This window comes from Chelonoidis abingdonii, chromosome 2 (assembly GCF_003597395.2).
Source record: "Chelonoidis abingdonii isolate Lonesome George chromosome 2, CheloAbing_2.0, whole genome shotgun sequence".
Lineage (NCBI taxonomy): Eukaryota > Metazoa > Chordata > Testudines > Testudinidae > Chelonoidis > Chelonoidis abingdonii.
The window spans coordinates 13,315,969-13,338,354 of NC_133770.1; the positions used below are offsets into that span (position 1 = coordinate 13,315,969).

Sequence of the window (22,386 nt, forward strand, 5' to 3'; positions counted from 1 at the left end):
AAAGACTACTCACCATGCTGCTGCTATACATGCCCAAGCAGTAAACTGCAGGGAGAATGAACAGGAAAGCGATACTTTACCATAGATCAGATAAAAGTATAGATAGAAATGTAGAACTGGAAGGGACCTCCAGTCCAGTCCCTTGCACTCAAGACAGGACTACGCAATAACAAGGCCATTACTGACAGGTGTTTGTCTGACCTGTTCTTAAAAACCTCCAATGATGGAGATTCCACAATCTCCCTAGGCAATTCATTTCAGTGCTTAACTACCCTGCCAGGAAAATTTTTCTAATGTCCAACCCTAAGCCTCCCTTGCTGTGGTTTAAGCCCATTGCTTCTTGTCCTATCCTCAGAGGTTAACAAGAAAAAATTTTCACGCTCCTTCTTGTAACAATCATCCATGTACTTAAAAACTATTATAAGAACGGCCATACTGGGTCAGACCAATAGTCCATCTAGCCCAGAATCCTGTCTTCTGACAGTGGCCAGTGCCAGGTGCTTCAGTGGCAATGAACAGAGCAGGGAATTATCAAGTGAGCTATCCCCTGTCATCCATTCCCAGCTTCTGGCAAACAAAGGCTAGGGACATTCAGAGCATGGTGTTTCATCACTGCCCGTACTGCCTAATGGCCGTTGGTGGACTGATCCTGCATGAACTTATCTAGTTATTTTTTTAACCGTGTTATACTTTTGACCTTCACAACATCCCCAGGCAAAGAGTTCCACAGGTTGACTGTGCACTGTGTGAAGAAGTGCTTCCTTTGATTTGTTTAAAATATGGTGCATATTACTTTCATTTGATGGCCCCTGGTTCATGTATTATGTGAAGGGGTAAATAACACTTTCTTATTAACTTTCTCCACACCAGTCATGATTTTATAGACCTCTATCGTATCCCCCCTTAGTCAGCTCTTTTACAAGCTGAAAAGTCTATCTTTTTAATCTCTCCTCATACAGAAGCTGTTCCATATACCTAAATGTTTTGTTGCCCTTCTCTGTACCTTTTCCAATTCCAATATATGTTTTTTTGAGCTGGGGTGACGAGATCTGCACAAGATGTGGGTGTACCATCAATTTATATAGAGCAGAGGTTCTCAAACTTCATTGCACTGTGGCTCCCTTCTGACAACAAAAATGACTACATGATCCCAAGAGAGGGGACAGAAGCCGGAGCCCTCCTGAGCTACACCATGCCGGGCAGGGGGACCAAAGCCAAACCGAGCCCTGTCACCCCAGGCCGTGGGTCTCGAGCTTTGGCCCAGGACCATGGGGCTTGGGTTTCGGCCCTGGGCTCCAGCAAGTCTAATGCCAGCCCTGGCGACCCCATTACAATCGGATCATGGCTCACTTTGGGGTCCAGTTTGAGAACTGCTGATGTAGAGGCATTATGATATTTTCTTATCTGTCCCTTTCCTAATGATTCCCAACATTGTTAGCTTTTTTGACTCCCGCTGCATATTGAGTGGATGTTTTCAGAGAACTATCCACAATGACTCCAAGATCTTTCTTGTCATGTCCCCCCTCGGTCTTCTCTTCTCCAGACTAAACAAACCCAATTTTTTCAATCTTTCCTCCTAGGGCATGTTTTCATTTTTGTTGTTCTCCTCTGAACTGTCTCCAGTTTGTCCACATCTTTCCTGAGATGTGAAGCCCAGAACTGAACACAGTACTCCCACTGAGTGAGACCTTATCAGTGCAGAATAGAGTGAAAGAAACTTCTAGTGTCTTACTTACAACACTTAGCATTAACAAGATGTGAATTCCATTGAATTTCACTTTTAACCTCGTCATTTTGTGGAGGCTTAGTTGTTGCTTTATATAGTGAATTCCTGAAAAATGGTTGCTTGCCATTTGTTGACACTTCAGACAGAAAACCAGAATTTCTGCTTACTCTGACAAAGAATGTAGTATTTCTTCAACTAACTTGAGAAACTTTTGATCAGTCATTGCTTTTTGAAGGCCGTTATGCTAATTTACAGCATAGAAACCTGAGATGAATGCATAAGCCCTGAACAGTGACTAGTTTAATAACTTCGAAAGACGCAATGTCTTGTAATATGCATAAAGTTTTCATCTTGACTAAACAAAAGGCTTAGCAAGTACTTGTGGTGCTTGTATTTAAAAAGTCAACATTTGATCCACAGTGTCCACACAGTGATGTCTGAGACCCAGTTATTTTTCTACTTTGTTCTAGGGAAATACTGCAGTATTTCAGATATTGCTGTGTAGTAAGTGTGAATCACTGTTGATTTATTAATGGTGACCACTGTTTGTTACACTTTCTAATGACTAAAAAGCTTGATTTAAAATAAAAAAAAAAAGAAAAGAAAACAGGTAAAGAGCTTGAGATCTCATTTTAATCACCATAAATATTTTACCTGCTTTGACTAACTGTGAAATATCTACTAATTATGACTTTTCTAGGCAATTTCTCCAGTGTTTTCATTTAGATCTATTGGAATTGATTTAAAAATTGATACTACAGAAATTAACGTTCCGTATTCCTTGATATAAGCTTTGCTACAATTGGGTAGAAAGTGCTCCAGTTAGAAGGCTTGGATGTCAGCATAAATAAGTTAGTCAGATATACATATCCCTTACATTTCTTAAACCACCTAGGTGTCACCCTTGCATTAAATTCCTACTCAAGATATTTAGTTTCCACATGAATTGTGAAACCTTTTTTCTTCGTAATTCATTTTTCCCATGTCCCTTCAGATCTGCAGGAGAGAAAAGCCTTTGCATGCTGGATGTCCGCACAGAAATGGCATTGCATGTGAAGAACTAATGAACTAGGAAGCAAAAGCCAGTTGCTCGTTTCTTCTGATCTTCAGACATGCAAACTATTGAGAATGTTTGGTGTTTAGCATGGGGCCCCTTTAGGTATTCTACTTTTCAGACAGGATCAAATTAATTATGCCTTGTGACAGGGACCTAAATGACAAGTCTTAGGACCCTGTCTGAGAATGCAACACTTTTGTTGAGTTACCATTCACTCAGATGCTAGAACTCTGAAGATATAGTATATCTACTGCTGCATCATACTAGCAAGTTGATTCCAATTAACATCAACCAGGGAACAGGAGAGGCCAGAGTCTTTCTCCGAGGAGGAAACGAGGGGCTGAAACAGAGGGGATCCTTCAAGGAAAACCCTAGATAAAGGCAAACTTTGGGAAAGCTTAGTCTCAGATTTGTGTGTAGCGAATCTTGAGTTATGGCAAAACTCCAGGTAGCAGGAGATTTCTGGATCTTAACCAGGTATGTGAATATAGTGAATGGAGAGAGAAGGATGGGGATGCACTAGTTCCCTTCATAACTGCTGCTTAATGAAAGCAAAGCTTCAAATGGAGAGAGAAGGGAATACAATACTACTTGGCCCAGAGTCAAAGGCAATTGGCTTCTTTCAGTCTAAGGCCCCTGAGTCCTGTAATATTTTCAGAGATGTTCATTCCCTTCCTGGTTTTGGTTTGATCAGCTGCCAGGGAGCAGTTATTGGTTGTGTGTGATAATGCATATTGTACAGCCAGTTTTGTCCTGGATTTTTTTATCATGCCATTAATGCGCCATACATAGCAATGTCAGTCTTTGTAACAATCTGTGATTTGTTTTTAGTCTGCAGTAGTTACCTCAGCTCTTCCAGTTCCACCTGAATAATATATTTATTCAGTACTATTCATTACTAAGGGTCAGGAAATGCTATTAACATATATTTTTCCTAAGATATTTAATTTTGAAAAAAACAGACACAGTGCATTCTTTTCATGACTTTTTTTCCTGGTGATACTCTATAGATAGGTAGACAGACTGACTGACAGTGCTATCTACCTATCTTAAAAAAATATTTAAAAGTTAGATCCCGTTTCATGTATAATGGAACACTTGATGGTGGCATCATGTTATTTATAGCTTAATGGTGCTTTTGGATCCTTTACACTGTTGGTAAAAACACTCGTCATGTAGCAGAAGAAATTGCTATGTAGTTAATGTTACCATGTAACCTTATAACCAAGATTGTTACAAGGAGAAGGGAGAAAAATTGTTGTTCTTAACCACTGAGGATGGGACAAGAAGCAATGGGCTCAAATTGCAGCAAAGGAGGTTTTGGTTGAACATCAGGAAAAACTTAATTGTCAGAGTGATTAAGCACTGGAATAAATTGCCTAGGGAGGTTGTGGAATCTCCATCATTGGAAATTTTTAAGAGCAGGTTAGACGAACTCCTGTCAGGGATGGTCTTAATAATACTTAGTCCTGCCATGAGTGCAGGGGACTGGATTAGATGACCTCCTGAAGTCCCTTCCAGTCCTGTGGTGATGCACTTTGAACTGCTTATACCCATAGTGCTACTCTTAAATGAAAAAAATATACTAACATTCCTTAAAATGAAAAAATGTACTACTTTGAGAGGCAGGATGGTCTTGTAACTAAGATACTAAATCTCTGTGCCTCAGTTTCTCATTTGTACAATGGGGATAATACTTTTTCCTTCCCTGTCTTGTCTATTTAGATCGTTAGCTGTTTGGAGTAAGGACTGTAGTTCTGTTTGTACAGGGCCTAGTAACCTTGGGCCTTGGTTTAGCCTCTGTATAATTTGTATTATCTGTAATACAAATAATAAATATATCCCCAGCAGTAAAGCAATGTTTTACTGTATGCTTAACTGTCCTACATCGGATCTGACAATCCTCAAACACAAGGAGAACATCTATTCTGACAGCCCACATGCTGTGGCAGGCCTTATCAACTGCAATACAATTCTTTATCATGGTTTCACTCAGCACTAATCTAAGGATCAAATAGAATTACAAAGAAAATAAGAGATTAGTAGATAATTAAGTGGTTTTCAGTTTTGGTATATCAAGAAACTGTCATTGACTTCCATACAATCAGAGTTAGATCAACACTGAGGACTCTTGAAAATCCTACCCAGGATACATAAAGTAGCTGAAGATTGTCATATTATTTAAATCTGAGAAGTATTTTAAGAACACTTAGTTAATGAATTATAACTAAAATTTACAGGGGAGAATTTGCACGCATTTTTCCAAATTTGGACTTCTTGCGGAGGTTGCACTTAAATGTTTGACTTCATGACTTAAAATTGCATAGCCTAGCTTGGGAATTATTTTTCATTTGTCCATTGGTAAATTCAGTGTGGGCTCTTTGTGAGCTTGGGAACCTTTTTCCTACATATTTGAGAATGCTTGATAGAAATAAAATGTGGTAAGAAAATAGAATTATTTTTCATATTTCTAATTAATGGTTATAAACAATATTATTTTAAAAATTATGGAAAATATTTTGTCGCACTCTGGCAAACACCAGAAATAAAGCAATGAATCATACAGAATACTTTACTCTTTATTATAGTGCACACAGATGTAATCTTATTCAGATAGCCATCCTGTTCTAGTGTGCAATATAGTGGCTTCGCAGGTCTCTGAGGCTACCTCCATAAAAGACTATTTTTGTTAAGATTGACCTAAAGTCCCATTATTTACTTAATATTGCCAGAGAGCTTTGGCGCCCTAGTAATAGACCAGAATCTCATTGTGCTAGGTGCTGTAACAACATGAACAAAAAGACTGTCCCTGTCTCAAACTTACAATCTAGATCGGGGTAGGCAACCTATGGCATGCGTGCCGATTTTCAGTGGCACTCACACTACCCGGTTCCTGGCCACCGTTCTAGGTGGCTTTGCATTTTAATGTAATTTTAAATGAAGCTTCTTAAACATTTTAAAATGTTTATTTACTTTATGTACAACAATAGTTTTAATTATATATTATAGACTTATAGAAAGAGACCTTCTAAAAACATTAAAATATATTACAGGCATGCAAAACTTTAAATTAGATTGAATAAATGAAGACATGCACACTACTTCTGAAAGGTTGCTGACCTCTAATCTAGATAGACGAAGTATATGCAAAAGGAGAGGAAAGTTAAAACACTGGGGCTGCAGTCCTATTGTGACTGCAGTATTGTTTTAATTCCCTACCCATAGGCTTTAAACCATGAAAATATTTAATTTCCTTTCCGTATTGAACATCTCACTTTATACTCAACCCCAATTTTCCCTCCCTTTCAGAACTAACCCATTTATTTAAACATTAAAACGCCCTTAAGAGTGTGCAGCATAGCAATATCTCAGCTTCTTTAAGCATCCAAAAGATGCATCTTCCCCTTCCAGTTCCTTCATAGTGCTTCTGTGGTAAATGACACCTGTCACCAAAGTCAAAGAAGAATACAATAAGTGTTGCAACTCAGGATGCTAGGTCAGGCAGTGGGCCCAAAAACTGTGCCCACTCTGCCTTCTCCTCCCCCAGCTGAAGTCTGTGTTCCCCAAGATATTGCACCATTTATAGACTGCTGCAGGAGGAAGTTTGTGGAGCTCCCATTATATTTTGAGCCCCACCTTTGTAATAGGCACTGGCTATAACAGAACTAAGTTTGATGAAACTTTCATTTACTGCATTTTTATTCTTGTGATTCTGAACATGTAAAAGCATTGATGCAAAAGCATTAATTCAACACTTGACTAGAAGCAGTTCAGAGCACCGTTCTGGAAATGACCATCACTATAATCTCATTTGACTTCAGAATTGGGACTTGCCATTCAGTTACTTCATCTCAGTGTGCATTGTGGCAAATGGAAGCATTGATTTATGTAAGTTTCACAGTCATCTTGCATGCTGTGGCCAGAAGTTTATGCTTCCAGTTACTGCTTTGGACTCTGAAATGGAGAGCAAGATGAGACTGCAGCTGTCTAGCCCACATTCTGAGGCATGAGAAAGCAGGCCAGTAAAGAATCTTATTAATTGTGAGTCTTACTAATTGTGTCCTATTTCTACCACTGACTTTAGCTACCAAAATTGTTTTGCTGCGTTCATCTATGTTGCTTAAATTCATCTCCAAAGCATTTGATATTCATTCAATAAATAAAAATACAGAAAGCATTTTGTGCATTGCATGAGAGCTTTCATTTCCAGCCGTGTATTGTAAACTGACAGGAAAAAACCTATTCAACCTTATGACTTATACATATGTGACTTCCTGTTGCTAACTGCTAATGAGTAGTGCTGAGAGTGTGCATCTCTGGTTAATGTGCAGAAATTTACATTTTTCATTGTGCTGTTTTTTTCTTTAGCCACCAGCTAAATACCTCCTGCCAGAACTAACAGTACTGGACTATGGGAAGAAATGTGTGGTCATTGATTTAGATGAAACATTAGTACACAGTTCATTTAAGGTAAATATACTCTCAAGTGGTCTTTGGTACTTGATCATATGAATGTTAGTGAACATGATATAGACAGTAATCTTCTTAATATATTAACTAGTTTTACAAGCCACCCATGAATGTTTTGGTAATTGAATCGTTTTCTTGATTCCATATAGACTGCTCTTCATAGAAAAAAGGTGCTCCGACAGACCATTTCCTTATTAGGATGTTGCTGTTTTTTTGTTTGTTCCCCTCTACACAACGGATAGACCTTGAAAGGAGCCTTTTCAGTCCTCTCCATCACTATGCATTGTTGCAAGAAAGTTTTCAAAGTTAGTTTGTCATTCCGGATAAACCTGTTGTGTAATCTTTCTCTCTCCAGAGACGACAAATACACTGCCTCCTTTGGGAGCTGTTCCATCGTCCAGTTCCTGCAATTATTTTCCTGTTCTTTTTGGTTGTGGTGGGGGACGAGGAGGATAGAATGACCAGTGATAAAGTAATGAATACTTCTTGTTGCAAGAGAAAGGAACAAGAAACAAGACATTAACTGAATCATCACTCAGTCCTGTCACTTCAGTAGCTAAATATTCCAGCAGGGTTCAGTGTTTAACATATGTAGAACTTGCTGTCCTGAAAAACTGACTTTCTGAAATGTAAATTCTGCTGCAGTTGAGTCTAGAAATCAGAGCTGTGGAAAATGGAATTTCATGGCCTCTGTATGCTAGGTGGGTCTATAATCCTGCTAGAAGAGATTGTGAATATTATATTAATAAATCCTTGGTGCCAGTAAAAACTGTGTTCTGTGCCAGAAAAGATTGCTCCCAATGTCATGGGGTTAAGTAAATAAGTTTGTCACCATCTCTACTCTAGTTAGCATATTAAGTATTCAGCCTCCATTACAGGAAGGTGGGTGGTGTACGGCTATTGCTGGTGAGTCAGTCATTTTGAAGCACATTTTGGAGAGCTTTAAAAATTTCTGTCCTGGAGTGTGTGTATTGTTCATGTAGGATATAGCATTAGAACAGGAGCAGTGTCCGTTTCAAATTGGCTCGGAAATAAGATCATCCTTCAAGTTCTGCAAATCTGAGGCATTATAAAACATCTTGCTTTATAGGAAGATCTTTAAGCACCACTAGTATGTTTCCTTACCAGGAACAAGTGCCAGTAACTTTGTAGTACTTCTAATTTTGGTTATACTATATTTTTCATTACAAACATAAATCTTTTATTTTAATCGTAGTAAATATTCAGTTGCCAGACACTTGATGTTGTAAACCATAGTTCATTAGTGGTCTGAATCTGGAAACAATTTTTCTTGGTTGACTTTAAAAAGACCTTATATGGATATATGGTTATGCATGCACTCATGATAAAATGTCAGGCTGAAATTGTAGGATTGTATAGATTTATGAACTGTTACAGACTTGAGTGCCAAATCCCTGACTTTTGTAGTCACTCCTGAAGTTATACTTGGAAATTTTCTTAGTGTTCTATCAAGGTAGAAGCTCATTTGGGCTCTTGAAGGAAAAAATACTCATTTTTTGTACAGCTATTAAATTATTTACAGAGGGAGGCCAAAATAGCAAGTGGTGGGGGAGGCGGGTGGGATGAAGAATATTCAAGAAAGGATGCACGGCATCCACAAAAATAGCAGGAAATCAGTATCAATCCACAATGTGAAAAATCAGTGTTAACCGAATGCTCCTTAAATTGTTAGTTCTGTGGTTCCTTAGTGAAAATAAAATTTATATCTCTTCAGGTTATTCTAGCCAATTAATTTAAAATCATTTGAAAGAGTATCATCTCTTCAACAATTGACATCACCAAAATCCCTTGTCCAGAGCAGAGGTTTGCAGAGGTTACTGAAAAGGTTTCGTGCTCCCTTGCATTCATTTTCAGAGTTGACAATGGGAGTCTGTAAGGGAAAAACCAAATGCTAAAGTAAATGACTGTAGTTATTCTGTAGCTGGCACTCTTTCCAATGCATCTCAGTGGTACTGGTGAGCTTTGTGCTGCCTTTCATCTGAGATGAGGCTCTTTCCTGCTTCTAGTCACTAAAGAACTTGCACAAATACAGACAGATATCATCTTCGTTTCCAAATGCAAACGGATGGACATCATACCAAATGGACTAAAGGTAAAAAATCCACTGCTATCTACATACTACACAGACCACAGTGAGAGATTATGCCATACACTATGTCCAAAGAAAACTGAGGAACCACCTGATCAGTCATCCTAACGGGCAAACAGGAAAACATCAAAAAAAAGCTCTCAACCTGGAGACCTTCATTAAAACCAAACTTCCATAAAAACGGACTTCGCTAAAATAAGCACAGGAGCAATCTACAGCACTCACTTCATCCTCTCTACAAAAGAAAAGGACTCTGTAAAGCTGTCTAAACTCCTACCTGACACATGGGGCACCCGTCGGTACCTCTACCACCAGCAATATCGTCAATCTCATCCACACTACACACCAGCCCAGAAGAAAAGTCCTGTCCTATCTGGGGGCTCTTTTCTGCCTGCACCCCACCAACATGATACAGTTCTGTGGCGATCTGGAAGCCTACTTTCGCCGCTTGCGACTCAAAGAATCACTTCCAGGACAACACTGAACAGTGCACTGATACACAGGTACCCTCTCCCCGCCCACCCCCCCCCCACCCACCAACAGCACAGAAGAAGAACTCCCACATGGCTCCTCCTGAGGGTCGAAAATGAAGTCTGGACCTATACATTGAATGCTTCCGCACGTGCCAGGCAGACGTGGAAAAACAACCCCCGCTTGCTCATAACGCTATCGTTGCAGAACGCATGCCTCCACAGCCCTCAAGAAACCACCCTGACATTATCATCCAAAGAGACTCGATTAGGAGGTGCTGTTGTCATCATGAAGCAGGTCTGACTCCAAAAAGGAGCCGCCAGAACAGCTCTCCAATCACCAATTCTACAGGCCACTTCCCTCAGCCACTGAGGATACACTAAGAACCTGGACCATAAATACTCAGGACACTCCTACACTAACAACCGGCAACAAATCACATCCCCCTTAGAGCCCGACCAGGTTATTCTTCTCTATAGCCATCACGACTATAAACATTACCCAAGATCCACAAACCCGAAAATCCTGGCCGCCCCATCATCTCGGGCATTGGCATCTCACTGAAGGACTGTCTGGATATGTGCTCCTACTCAGAACCCTATGCCACCAGCACTCCAAGTTTATCTCACGTGACACCACTGATTTCCTGGGAAACTACCAACGCTATTGGTCACCTCCCAGAAACCACCATCCTAGCCACCATGGATGAGAGGCTCTTCTAACAAACAACCCACACACAGCATGGAATACAAGCTGTTAGGAACAGTAGACCTGATGATGCCACAGCACAACTGGCTGCTGAGCTCTGTGCCTTTCTCCACACACAACTATTTCAAGTTTGCATGAAACATATACCTCAGATCAGTGGCACTGCTATGGGCACCGCAATGGCCCCCAATATCGCCAATATTTTATGGCTGACCTGGAACAACGCTTCCTCAGCTCTCGTCCACTCACGCCCCTTCTCTACGTACGCTACATGATGACATCATCATCTGGACCCATGGGAAGGATACTCTAGAAAATTCCACCCACATTTCAACAACTTTCCACCCAACCATCAACTCAGGCTGGTCATCTCACGGGAGGTCACTTTCTAGACCACCACAGTGCAAATAGTGATGGTCACATTAACACCACCCTATATCGAAAACCTTGCCGACCGCTACGCTACCTTCATGCCTCAGCCTTCCATCCCGGGCACATCACACGATCCATTGTCTACAGCCAAGCACTGAGGTCCAACCGCATCTGCTCTAACCCCTCAGACAGAAAACCCAACCTTTTACAAAATCTCCACCAGCATTTCAAACTAAATACCCGCACGAGAAATTAGGAAACAGATCAACAGAGCCAGAACGTGTACTCAGAAGCCTCCTACTGCAAGACAAACCCAAGAAAGAAACCAACAGGAACTCCACTGGCCATACATACAGCCCCCAGCTAAAAACCCCTCCACGCAAATCATCAGGGATCTACAACCCATCCTGACAATGATACCACACTTTCCACGGGTCTTGGTGGCAGGCCGATCCTTGCCACAGACAGCCGCCAACCTGAAACGTATTCTCACCAGCAACTGCATCACCGACCATAGTAACTCTAGCTCAGGACACCAATCCATGCAACAACCCCGATGCCAACTCTGCCCACATATCACACAGCGACAACCATCACAGAACCTAACCAGATCAGCCTTACCATCACTGGTTCATCGTCACGCTGCACGTCTACACAACCAACACCAATGTACTATACCCATCATATGCCAGCAATGCCCTCTGCTATGTACGGCAAGATGGACAAGTCACTATGGGAAATACGGATAATGGACCACACAATCAGATATCAGGCATGGCAATAATACAAAAACCTGTAGGAGAGCATTTCAACCTCCCTGGCCACACTATTAGAACAGACCTTATAGGGGCCATCCTGCAGCAAAAAACTGTCAGGACAGACTTCAAAGAGAAACTGCTGAGCGTCAGTTCATCTGCAAATGGGACACCATCAGCTACTGGACGAACAAAGACTGTGAATGGCTTGCCAATTACAGAACCAGTTTCTCCTCCCTTGGTTTTCACACCTCTACTGCTAGAACAGGGCCTCACCCTCCCTGATTGAACTAACCTCGTTATCTCTAGCTTGCTTGCTAGCATATATATACCTGCCCCTGGAAATTTCCACTACCTGCGTCTGAAGAAGTGGGTATTCACCCACGAAAGCTCACGCTCCAAAACGTCTGTTAGTCTATAAGGTGCCACAGGATTCTATGCTGCTTTTAAAGAACTCATGATAATTTTCACAAGGGTTGAGTTAACAACTTCTGTATGTCCAAGCCGACTACCTGTTCAAATAATTGAATTCTAACTACTTAAATTTCTCCTGCAGTTTCCTTTAGTTGTGGTATTCTTCACTAAAATGCTCTGTGATTGTGTGCTCTGTTTCACAAATACTCTACTCCAGGAGTTGGCCACTTTTAAGTGGGGAGGTTGTGTGTGACAGCATAAAAATATGTTGAGATCCTTCCATATGAAAGACTTTACATAAAAGGCATTAATATACTTTAAAAATACATAACAGTAATTTTGCAATGAAATAACTGCAGATGCTTTTGTTTAGCAGCAGCTAGAGATAAGGTGGGGGGGTGCACACGCTCCTTTTTGAAGACAGCTTCATGAGGGAATATTTCTCATTTTCTCTGTTTACTTCCTCAGCATATTTGAGCAGAGTGAACACCTGAAGGATGAGGGAAGGGAAGAGTGTTTTAGAATGAGGGAGAGAGCATCATCAGAAATGGTAGTTCAGTAGTGTAATGACACATCCCCATCATGAGACAATAAAAAAAAAATTTTTTAAATCGAACTATTGAATCTGGGACATACTTTGCATTCTCTCACCATCCTTATGTAAAACAATCCCTGGTCCTATGCAAAATCTGAGTTTAAGCATATTAAAAAATTGCTGTGAAGTGTATTACTCAATCTATGCTCTATGAAATTTTTACTTTTCAATATCAAAATAAGCAATTTTTCCAGCTTTTTATATTCACTGGGGGGGGAGAAATCTCCAAAGGCTCATATTTGGAGTTTTGGTGAAAATTAGGAACCTGACTGCTGTTGGTGCCTTTGAAAAGCTCCCCCTGTAATGGTATTTACCTTTGTTTTTTGAAAATATTATCTTACTTTGTTGTCATTCTTTCTAGCCAATTAGTAATGCTGACTTCATTGTTCCTGTTGAAATTGATGGAACCATACATCAGGTAAGCATTGCTGTTAAATTGGGCTCTAATTTGCTCATAGATTCATAGAGATTAAGGCCAGTAGGGACTTGTATGTCACAGTCCAATATCTTGTCCACTCTGACCCCTTGATTTTTTGAGTCACCCTTTTCCAGGGTATAGTTCCCCGTTCTGTAGGAATGGCCTTATTCTCTGTTCCTAGATGTATAACTTTGCATTTAGTTGAATTAATGCACAATCCTGATCGCTCTGTATGGCTGTGTCCCCTCATCTTATTTAATACTCTGCCAGTCTTGGTCATCTGCAGATTCTATCAGCAATGATGTTATATTTACTTTGTACTGCATACAGTTGCTCAGTGTTTTGACAAACAGGAGCTTACACATCAAAAATTAGTTAAATAAATAACTCTTCTGCTTATTTTAAAAGCTAAAAATAATCTGACTTTAAGGACATTATTCAGTAACCAATAATATCCTTAAACAGAAATTTTGCAAGTATTTTGGAATGACTAATTCCAGAGGGAATTGATACAGCCAATTTTGGCTAAAATAAAAGCTGAATTATTGTGTGCAAAGGATATGTTCTCACTTCTACATAGAATAAAGCAGCTGTCTGGTTTGTCAATTGCTCACAACACACCTGAAGCTGCAGGATTGCAACTCAGTTCTTGTTTTATGTGGCATTGCTTTGAGTAAATGTGTTGTTCTGTAATTGCACTAATACAGTTCAGTTATCATAATTCCAGAAGAAAGTCACTTTAAGCTTTTTGGCTGACACGCTGCGTTATATTGTAGCCCTGGTGTTTTGGACCTTGGTTTCTGCGTGTTGGAATATTTCCTCAATTTTAGTTTTTATTCATCATTTATTATGGTCAGTTCTTAATTTTAAAGGATTGTCAGAGATGTGGGAATATTTTAATACAAAAAAATAGATGATTTCAGTTATTTGACATAGTTTTACAGTTGCCAAAATGGAAGTTTTCATCTTCTCAGGGTGGTTAATGGCCTACCTGATAGTTGTGTCTAACTGCCAGTGTCCCTCTAACTGCTTCAAAACTCTTTCTAGAATCTTCTCCTCAGGACTTTGATATCAATTTCTGACTCCTCTTGTGGATTCTAAGCTTCTCCAAGCATGAAGTGATCTAACATCTTATTTACAAACATTGTCTGTCCAGGTAACACCTATTTCTAAGACATTTATCATTCCCTAAAAGCACAGACCAACAGAATCAGATTATAAACTGTAAAAGCACTAAACTATGCCAAATAGAATTAAAGCTGTGCCAAGCATTCATGCTTTTATATTCCTTCCTCTCGCCCTTCACATTTGGTCTGTATTTAGATTTTAAGCTCTTCAAGTCAGGGTTCCTTGTAGTCTTCTATGTCTTCCAAGTGCCTAGTCCGTTTAGGATAATATGGACAAAATTTTCAAAAGTGACTAGTGATTTTGGGTACCTCGGTTTTTGGGACGTCTACTTCAGACACCTTAAGTGAGATTGATTTTCAAAACATGGTGAACATGTACTTTCTGAAAATCAGGCCTCTCTAAAGGTATCTCAGATTGGGCATCCAAAAACAGAGGCACTTAAAATCACTTTTGAATATCTTGGCCCACATAAATAATAGTCATAAATTTCTCCCTCCAGACAAGCTCAAACATAGCAGTTTTTATTAAAACTAGCCTGCACTAGGTACTATAAACTTGGATCCCAATATTCTGATGAATTGAGCCTGCTAATTGGTTAAAATATCTTTTGTTGGTTAGAGTAGATTATATGATAGATTGTAAAAAATAACTAATTACATTTCTTAGCTGTGTATAATTTAGGTGTGTGTGTGTGTGTGTGTGTGTGTGTATATATATATATATATAAGTATAATTCAACCTGAAGAGCTCTGTGTAGCTCAAAAGCTCATCTCTTTCACCAGCAGAATTTGGTCCAATAAAAGATAACACCTCACCCACCTTGGTCCCAGGATAGTAGAGGCAGCATGGTTACAACACCACTGCAAGCAGTCTTGAGTAATCAGTTTAGTTATTGCCTGCATAAATATTGTTGTCACTGCTTATATGAAGACTATTCAGTATCCTGTAAAATAAAGTGGTAATCTTAGTCTGATTCCTGAAATGAAAATGTATACATTGCAAAAATTATTCACACAATTTTCACCACTTGATACACATGTTAAACATCTTAGAGGCCAAAGATTAAATGGTTAAAGGACTGAAATATCCTTTAGAATGGTGATCCCTCTGCCAGCATTGATTGTATGCCTGTTCTGTGGTGGAGAACTTCATTTCTTAAGATTATTAATCTTTTATTAGCACTACATTCACTTACAAGGGACAGGAGTATGTGTATTTATTATTTTCTGATTTTTTTTTTTGGTGTTGTGATCATGTCCAGAGGCCCACATAAGGATTAGGATTTCATTGTGCCAGGAGCTGTACAAATACACAGGTAGACACAATGGCTGCCCCAAGAGTATACAGTCTAATTTTGAAGCAAGATGTCAGGAGTGAATGTGACAAACAATAGGAGGAAACATAGTAGGTTAACAATAAGATCAGAGTCTCATACATTGCACAATTTGATGGCACTTCATATGTATGTATCCATTATATCAATTAATATTACATACCAAAACACAAACTACATTAAAAGAATGTCAAGTTTGAAAATCAAACTCTCAGAAATGAAGAAATACAAGAATTAAGGATGCCTGTTCAGTCCCCGTCTTCATTCACTACAGACCTTCCAACTTCTGCAATAGCTTACTGCAGTTAAGCACTAAGATCTGGTGAATGCATGTGCAGTGCTGAAAAACTGCATCCAGAGAGTGAAGGGTTTTTTCATGTGTATGATAAATAATATGAAGGGTAATTGTCCCTTCCAGAGACTTCCTGTGTTATATTGGGCAAGTAATTTTAAACACTATGAGTTTCCATTTCTTCATTTGTAAGATGGGGATAATACTTCCATTCTTAATAGATTGTTTAAAAAATTAATTGTAAAGCATTTGAGATCTGGGGGCAGGGGGCAGTTACCTATTTGCCTCAGTGGGGAGGGTGAACTTGATGGGGCTAGCAGTGGAAGGGGACACGCTAGTAGTCTATCTAGTAATATTTGGGGTGGGGGATGGGGAATCAGATTAATAGATGTCAAGGCTGGATGAGAGGGACTTTTGTGATCTATTGTGACTTCTTGCATAGCACAGGCCATAGAATTTCGCCAGGTGGTTCCTTAGTTATTTGTCTGAATCTGCCATCCTTGTATTATGTATAAACTCCTTAAAACAGAAAGATCATTGAACAATTAAGTATCTTATACCCTTTTTAAATATGACAGAAGCTCTGAAATGTTATAAAGTTATACAAACAATAGTTAAATCTGCTGTGTCAGAAAGCAGTAGAACTTTGTAAAGCAGCAAGTTGTCTGAAAAAATATTACCTTGCCTGAGCTTACCCTAAAGGGCTCTGTTTTAGGTAGCATCTACACTGCGAAGAAAAACCCACAGCACCAAATCGGAAAAGTCTGGGCTCAGGCTGTGGCACTAAAAATAGCAGTGTAGATGATCCTGCTTGGGCTGGAGCCTGGAAAGGGGAGAGGGTCTTGGGAGTCTGAGCTCCGGCCTAAATGGGAACATCTACACTGCTGTTTTTAGCCCCGCAGCCTAAGCCCACAAGTCCAAGTGAGTCGCCCCGGGTTCTAAGATGCTGTGCTGCTGGTTTTTCTTTGCAATGTAAACAAGCACAGGGTATGTGTACACTGCAATTAAACACCCACAGCTGGACTTCATTAGCTGACTCGGGTTCATGGGGCTCGGGCTGCAGGACTATAAAACTGCAGTATGGAGGTTCAGGCTCAATCTGGAGCCTGATTAGGGGACCTAATGATGGAAGAGGGTATGTCTACATTGCAATTAAAAACCTGAGGCTGACCCCTGCAAGCTGACTCAGGGTTGCGGGGTTTGGTCTAAGTGACTGTTTCACTGCAGGGTAGACTTCTGGGCTCAGGCTGGAGACCAGGGTCTAGGACTCTTTGAGGTGGGAGGTCCCCAGAGCTTAGGCTGCAGCGCAAGCGTGGAAGTCTACCCTGCAGTGAAACAGCCCCTTAGCCCGAGCCCGGCAAGCCTGAGTCAGCTGGCAGGGGCCAGCTGTGAATTATTAATTGTAGTTTAAACACACGCCAAGGGTCCCAGAGCTAGGGCCCAAGTCTAAGCATCTGCACTGCAATTTTATAGCCCAAGATAGCTGTCACGGGCCAGCCACAGGTGTTTAATTGCAGTGTAGATGTACCCAAAGTTGCATTTTTGTGCTGCTCTGTAATTTTCTGAAGTGCCCTATCTGAGACACATTGCATGTCTTTCAAATACAACAACTTATCTCTTTCTGATTTACTTTAAATATCAGTATATAATGTATTAATGTGCATTTGGCTATGAAATACCTTGAATTCTCTTGGAAAGTATAGCAATATAACACATCTAGCAAGCTGTTGTTTTCTTTATATTGTAATCTCCAAGTGACACACTAAGAGCTTAATTATCCTGTTGGTGGCACAGACCATAGCATGTTTATGGGAACAAATAGAGTACCACTCCAATCCAAGCAGATACTGTACTGGCTAGATAATAGTATGGTCCTTTTCTCTAGTGTCTAGTCACCAAAATTTCTGGCCCTCTAAGTGAGAGAGCAAATCAAAGTAATCTTGTGTCCTACCAAATTATTCATCAGAAATCAAGGTCAACAAAACATATTTGGTATTAGAGGGCTCAGCTTTTTTTTCCCCTCCTCCACCATTGGACACTGCCCCTCTCCCCCGATATTTGTCCCAGTATTTTCTTTATCTCATCTGGTCACCCTATCAGTAAGTTTGTTTTGAGGAGGTTTATCAGGGCTTGAGATGGGCCCACACAATACAATAAATCGTTGTTTCTCAACCTTTTCCGTACTGCAACTTTGACATTTTCCATACCAGGACCATCTTTCCCTGTAACTCACTTCCGGTTTAATAGCATGGGAAGGACCAGATGGTTGAGAAGGTATGTATTAGAAAGTTTAAATTCTAGTCTCCAAGAGCATCAGTAGGCTCTACTCATTTGGCTAGTAAAAGGTAGATAACATTTTAAATGAAGTGACTTAGAAGTTTGGACTTGCTCTTTGGAATTTGCTGTGTGCTTGACAATACTGTATCGTAGCTTTTGATAACTTACTTTCTACACTCTGTATAGAAGAAACTGTTGACACTGACACAGCCCCATTCGCCCCATATGATGAGTATAAGGATCCTTAGTATAGGTTGTTCTTTGTCCATTATCCAGGTTGCCATACCTAACTTGATTCATGTCTTACGGTTGAATGTTTAGGATCAGAAAAGGCAACAAGCAGCAGTTTGATTTGACCTGGTTTTGGACTGAGTTCTTGTTCCTTACTAGGACTTTGATCTAAAGTTATCATACTTTGTAGTGAACAAGGCTATTGGTTGTTTCGTGTTTTAACAGCATATTAATAAAGAAAAAATAATGTTTAGCCAATGAAAATAAGAAGTGTTTTGGAAGTTTATTTAGAATACTGTATGTGATTATTTTTTTTCAGTGGGGAACAACTTTAAATACAGACTTTTTCTTCATAAAGGACTGAGTTCCTCAATTATTCTCCTGGAAAAGGCTGTGACCTGGTTCAAGTAATCCAGGATAGGCTGTGTACAATCTAATTGGCCTATTCTTGATTACTTGCACTGGGAGGCAACCATGACAAAGTGGACCAGATATGTAAAGACTCAAGACTCCACATTATTTCCCCCATTTCTGTTAATAGGAAATGCATACCCAGTGAAATGAAGATTACCGGTGCTTGAGTTGTCTTGGTCAGAGTGTTCTGCTATTGCATGACGATTCCAAAATTCTAAAACTAATGTTTTAAAAACTTACTATATGGTCTTATTTCTGCATTACAATAAAGCTTGCTCTTCTGTTTACAAATATTTTGTTCTTCAAAATTGATACTTTCATAGGACAGAGAAAACTTATCTGTAAATATACTCTAAAACAGTTGCACTTAATTTGGGTTATGCCACTTGTAACAGTTCTAAACTAAAACTGACAAATATATGCAGTATTGTAAGACCTTGCCTAAAGCCCAGAAATACCTTTTAAATGTTAATGTCCAAGCAAAGGTTAATAAAAAGTGGTGATATTCCTTTAAACAGTTACCAGAATAAAGTGGTAATTAGCAAAACATGCAGCTGAAGTACAGATATGAAAGAGATGTTTTTTTCCCTGCCCTGAAGACAGTATGTAAATCTGAGAGAAAAGCCAGGAGCCAGTCAGTCTAGAGACTTGAACTGAAGACATCATACTACAGAAAAAAGCCAAGCCACAAATAAGCATGCAGCATTGCGATTCAAGTCCAGTAACTAATGAAGCAAAGAAAATAACACACTAAATGAGAACGTAAGAGGCAAAGGAGGAAAGAACTGCACTGTCAAATGGAGAAAAGGTTCCTGTGAAGAAGACCAAGAGATTTTGTAGTTGAGGATTACCAACACACTTGCAGTTGCTACCAACACCTGATAGGGTTGCCAACTTTCTAATGGCACAAAATTGAATACCCTAGCCCTGTCCCTTCCATGAGGCCCCACCCCCTCACTATATTCCCCCCTCCCTCGGTGGCTCGCTGTCTCCTACTCTCTCTCACTTTCACTGGGCTGGGGCAGGCACTTGGGGTGAAGGAGGGGTTGAGGACTCTGGCTGGAGATGCAGGCTGCGGGGAAGGGGGGGCTGGGGATGAGGAGTTTGGGATGCAAGAGGGGGCTGCGGGTTGAGGCAAGAGGTTGGGGTGCAGGAAGGGGTGAGGGGTGTGGGAGGGGATCTGGGCTGCGGGTGCAAGCTCTGGGTTGGGGCCAGGGATTAGGGCTTTAGCGTGTAGCAGGGGGCTCTGGGTTTGGGGGAGATCAGGGCAGAGGGTTGGGGCTCAGGGCTGGGTTGTGGGCTTATCTTGGGGCTCCTGGTCAGCGGCGCAGCAGAGGGGCTAATGCAGGCTGCTTGCCTATCGTGACACCACATTGTGCATGCCTCAGAAGCGGCCAGCGGGTCTGACACTAGTCGGCAGGGAGGGCAGGAGGTTTGCTCTTGCCCATTGCAGGCACCCATCCCCCCGCTCCCATTGGCCAGGAATTGGTGCTCGGGGCAGGGGCAGCACTCAGAGCCCTGTGGCCCTCTGCTCCTCCCCCCACCTAGGAGCAGAACCTGCTGGCCACTTCCGGAGCACAGCACGATGCCAGGACAGGTAGAGACTAGCCTGCCTTAGCACTACAGCACCACTGACCAAACCTTTTAACGGCCCAGTCAGCAGTGCTGACTAGAGCCACCTGGGTCCCTTTTCGACCTGATGTTCTGATTGAAACTGGACAGCTGGTCACCCTAACACCTGGTGGCAACTTTTCAGAAACCATCTTCTATAGGGGAATGCCTCCTCTCCCCAGCCCCCTCCCTGTGAAGCACTCAGAAACCTTGTTTAGAAAAACATTGAGGCACTATTGGAGAAAGTGTGTGCGCGCAAGCAGGAAATGGGTAGGCCTTATCCAGAAATTAGAAGTGGTTCTGTAGCATGTACTAAGAACCTCACACACAGAACCAGGCATCTGAATTAGTGATGAGGAGAAAATCCAGTGGCAGGTGCCCAGGTGGCATAAAAAAGAAGAAACTGAACTAGGGAGGCATGAGAAGGCCTAGAGTGCCATGTCATAATGCGATGCTGCTTCACTTAGAGTGACATTGCCTTGTTCCAGTTCAGGTCAACTACCTGCTGGCTGCCACAGAAGCCCTGCAAAGGAAACATAAAAGAACTGATTTCAAACTGTATTTCTGTTTCTATCAACCTTTATCAGTGAGTTTGTATATAAGAAATTCAGTTTTATTGTAGGATAGATTCATAGACTTAAGGTCAGAAGGGACCATTATGGTCATCCAGTCTGACCTCCTGCACAACGCAGGTCACAGAATCTCACTCACCCAGTCCTGTAACAAACCCTTAAACTATGTCTGAGTTATTGAAGTCCTCAGATTGTGGTATAAAGACCTCAAGGTGCAGAGAATCCTCCAGCAAGTGACCCGTGCCTCATGCTGCAGAGGAAGGCAAAAAACCTCCAGGGCCTCTGCCAATCTTTCCTGGAGGAAAATTCCTTCCCAACCCCAAACATGATGATCAATTAAACCCTGAGCATGTGGGCAAGACTCACCAGCCAGCACCCAGGGAAGAATTCTCTGTAGTAACTCAGATCCCATCCCATCACAGACCATTGGGCCTATTTACCTGCTAATAATCAAAGATGAATTAATTGCCAAAATTAGGCTATCCCATCATACCATCCCCTCCATAAACATTTGACCAAATTCTAGGCTTATCCCATACATACACCATCCCCTGCCATGAACTTATCAAGCTTAGTCTTGAAGCTCAGATAATGTCTTTTGCCCCCACTGCTCCTCCTCGGAAGACTGTTTCCGAAACTTCACATCCCTCTAATGATATAGAACACCTTCGGGTGCTAATTTCAAAGTCTAAACTTCCTAGTGTCCAGTCAGTTTCTATATCCATTTGTTTTGTATCCAATTGGTTACTAAGCTTAAATAATTCTCATCTCTCCCTAATATTATATCCTTTCTGTTATATGTATAAGAAGCAATCATTTATTCCCCCCTCAGCCTTCTTTTGATTAGGCTAAAACAAGCCAAGCTCTTTGAGTCTCCTTTTCATAAGACAGGTTTTCCATTCCTCCGGATCATCCTTAGTAAGCCCTTCTCTTAACCCTGTTCCAGTTTAGCTATTTACATCCGTCTCTAAACAATGAGAGACCCAGAAACTGCACACAGTTTATTCCAGATGAGGTCTCACCAGTTGCCTTGTATAAACGCTACTAACACCTCCTATCTATTTTGCTAGGACATTACCCTTGCCTGATTGCATCCAACAACCATATTCAGCTTTTTTAACGGCCATATCACATTGGCAGCTCATAGTCGAGCCTGCTGATCAACCCAATGATCCCGGAGGTCCTTCAGTCCTCCTCTACTTCCAACTGCATGCGTCCCCAGATTTATGTAAACTAAAAATTTCTGTTCATTATCCCTAAATGCCATGACCTTTTTTTCACACTTTCCACTATTAAATTCATTTCACCTATTACTATTACTCAGTTTACGTAAGGTCCATCCCAAATCTTCCTGTAGGAAATATCCGGTCGATTCTCTCATGTGTAAAGCAACTATCCTTCCAGCTTTATGTGGCTATCTGCACACACTTTT

The 22,386-nt window shown here is 40.8% G+C and overlaps 1 protein-coding gene across 2 annotated transcripts in view; it reads left to right on the forward strand.

Moving 5' to 3' along the window:
- Positions 1–22,386, forward strand: part of CTDSPL (CTD small phosphatase like) — a 141,888-nt gene that overhangs the window by 100,269 nt on the left and 19,233 nt on the right. For both annotated transcript variants that reach the window (XM_032794641.2, XM_075062174.1), the window contains 2 exons: positions 7,152–7,253; positions 13,040–13,096. In XM_032794641.2, the coding sequence (XP_032650532.1) occupies positions 7,152–7,253; positions 13,040–13,096 (159 nt within the window). The remainder of the gene's footprint in view (positions 1–7,151; positions 7,254–13,039; positions 13,097–22,386) is intronic.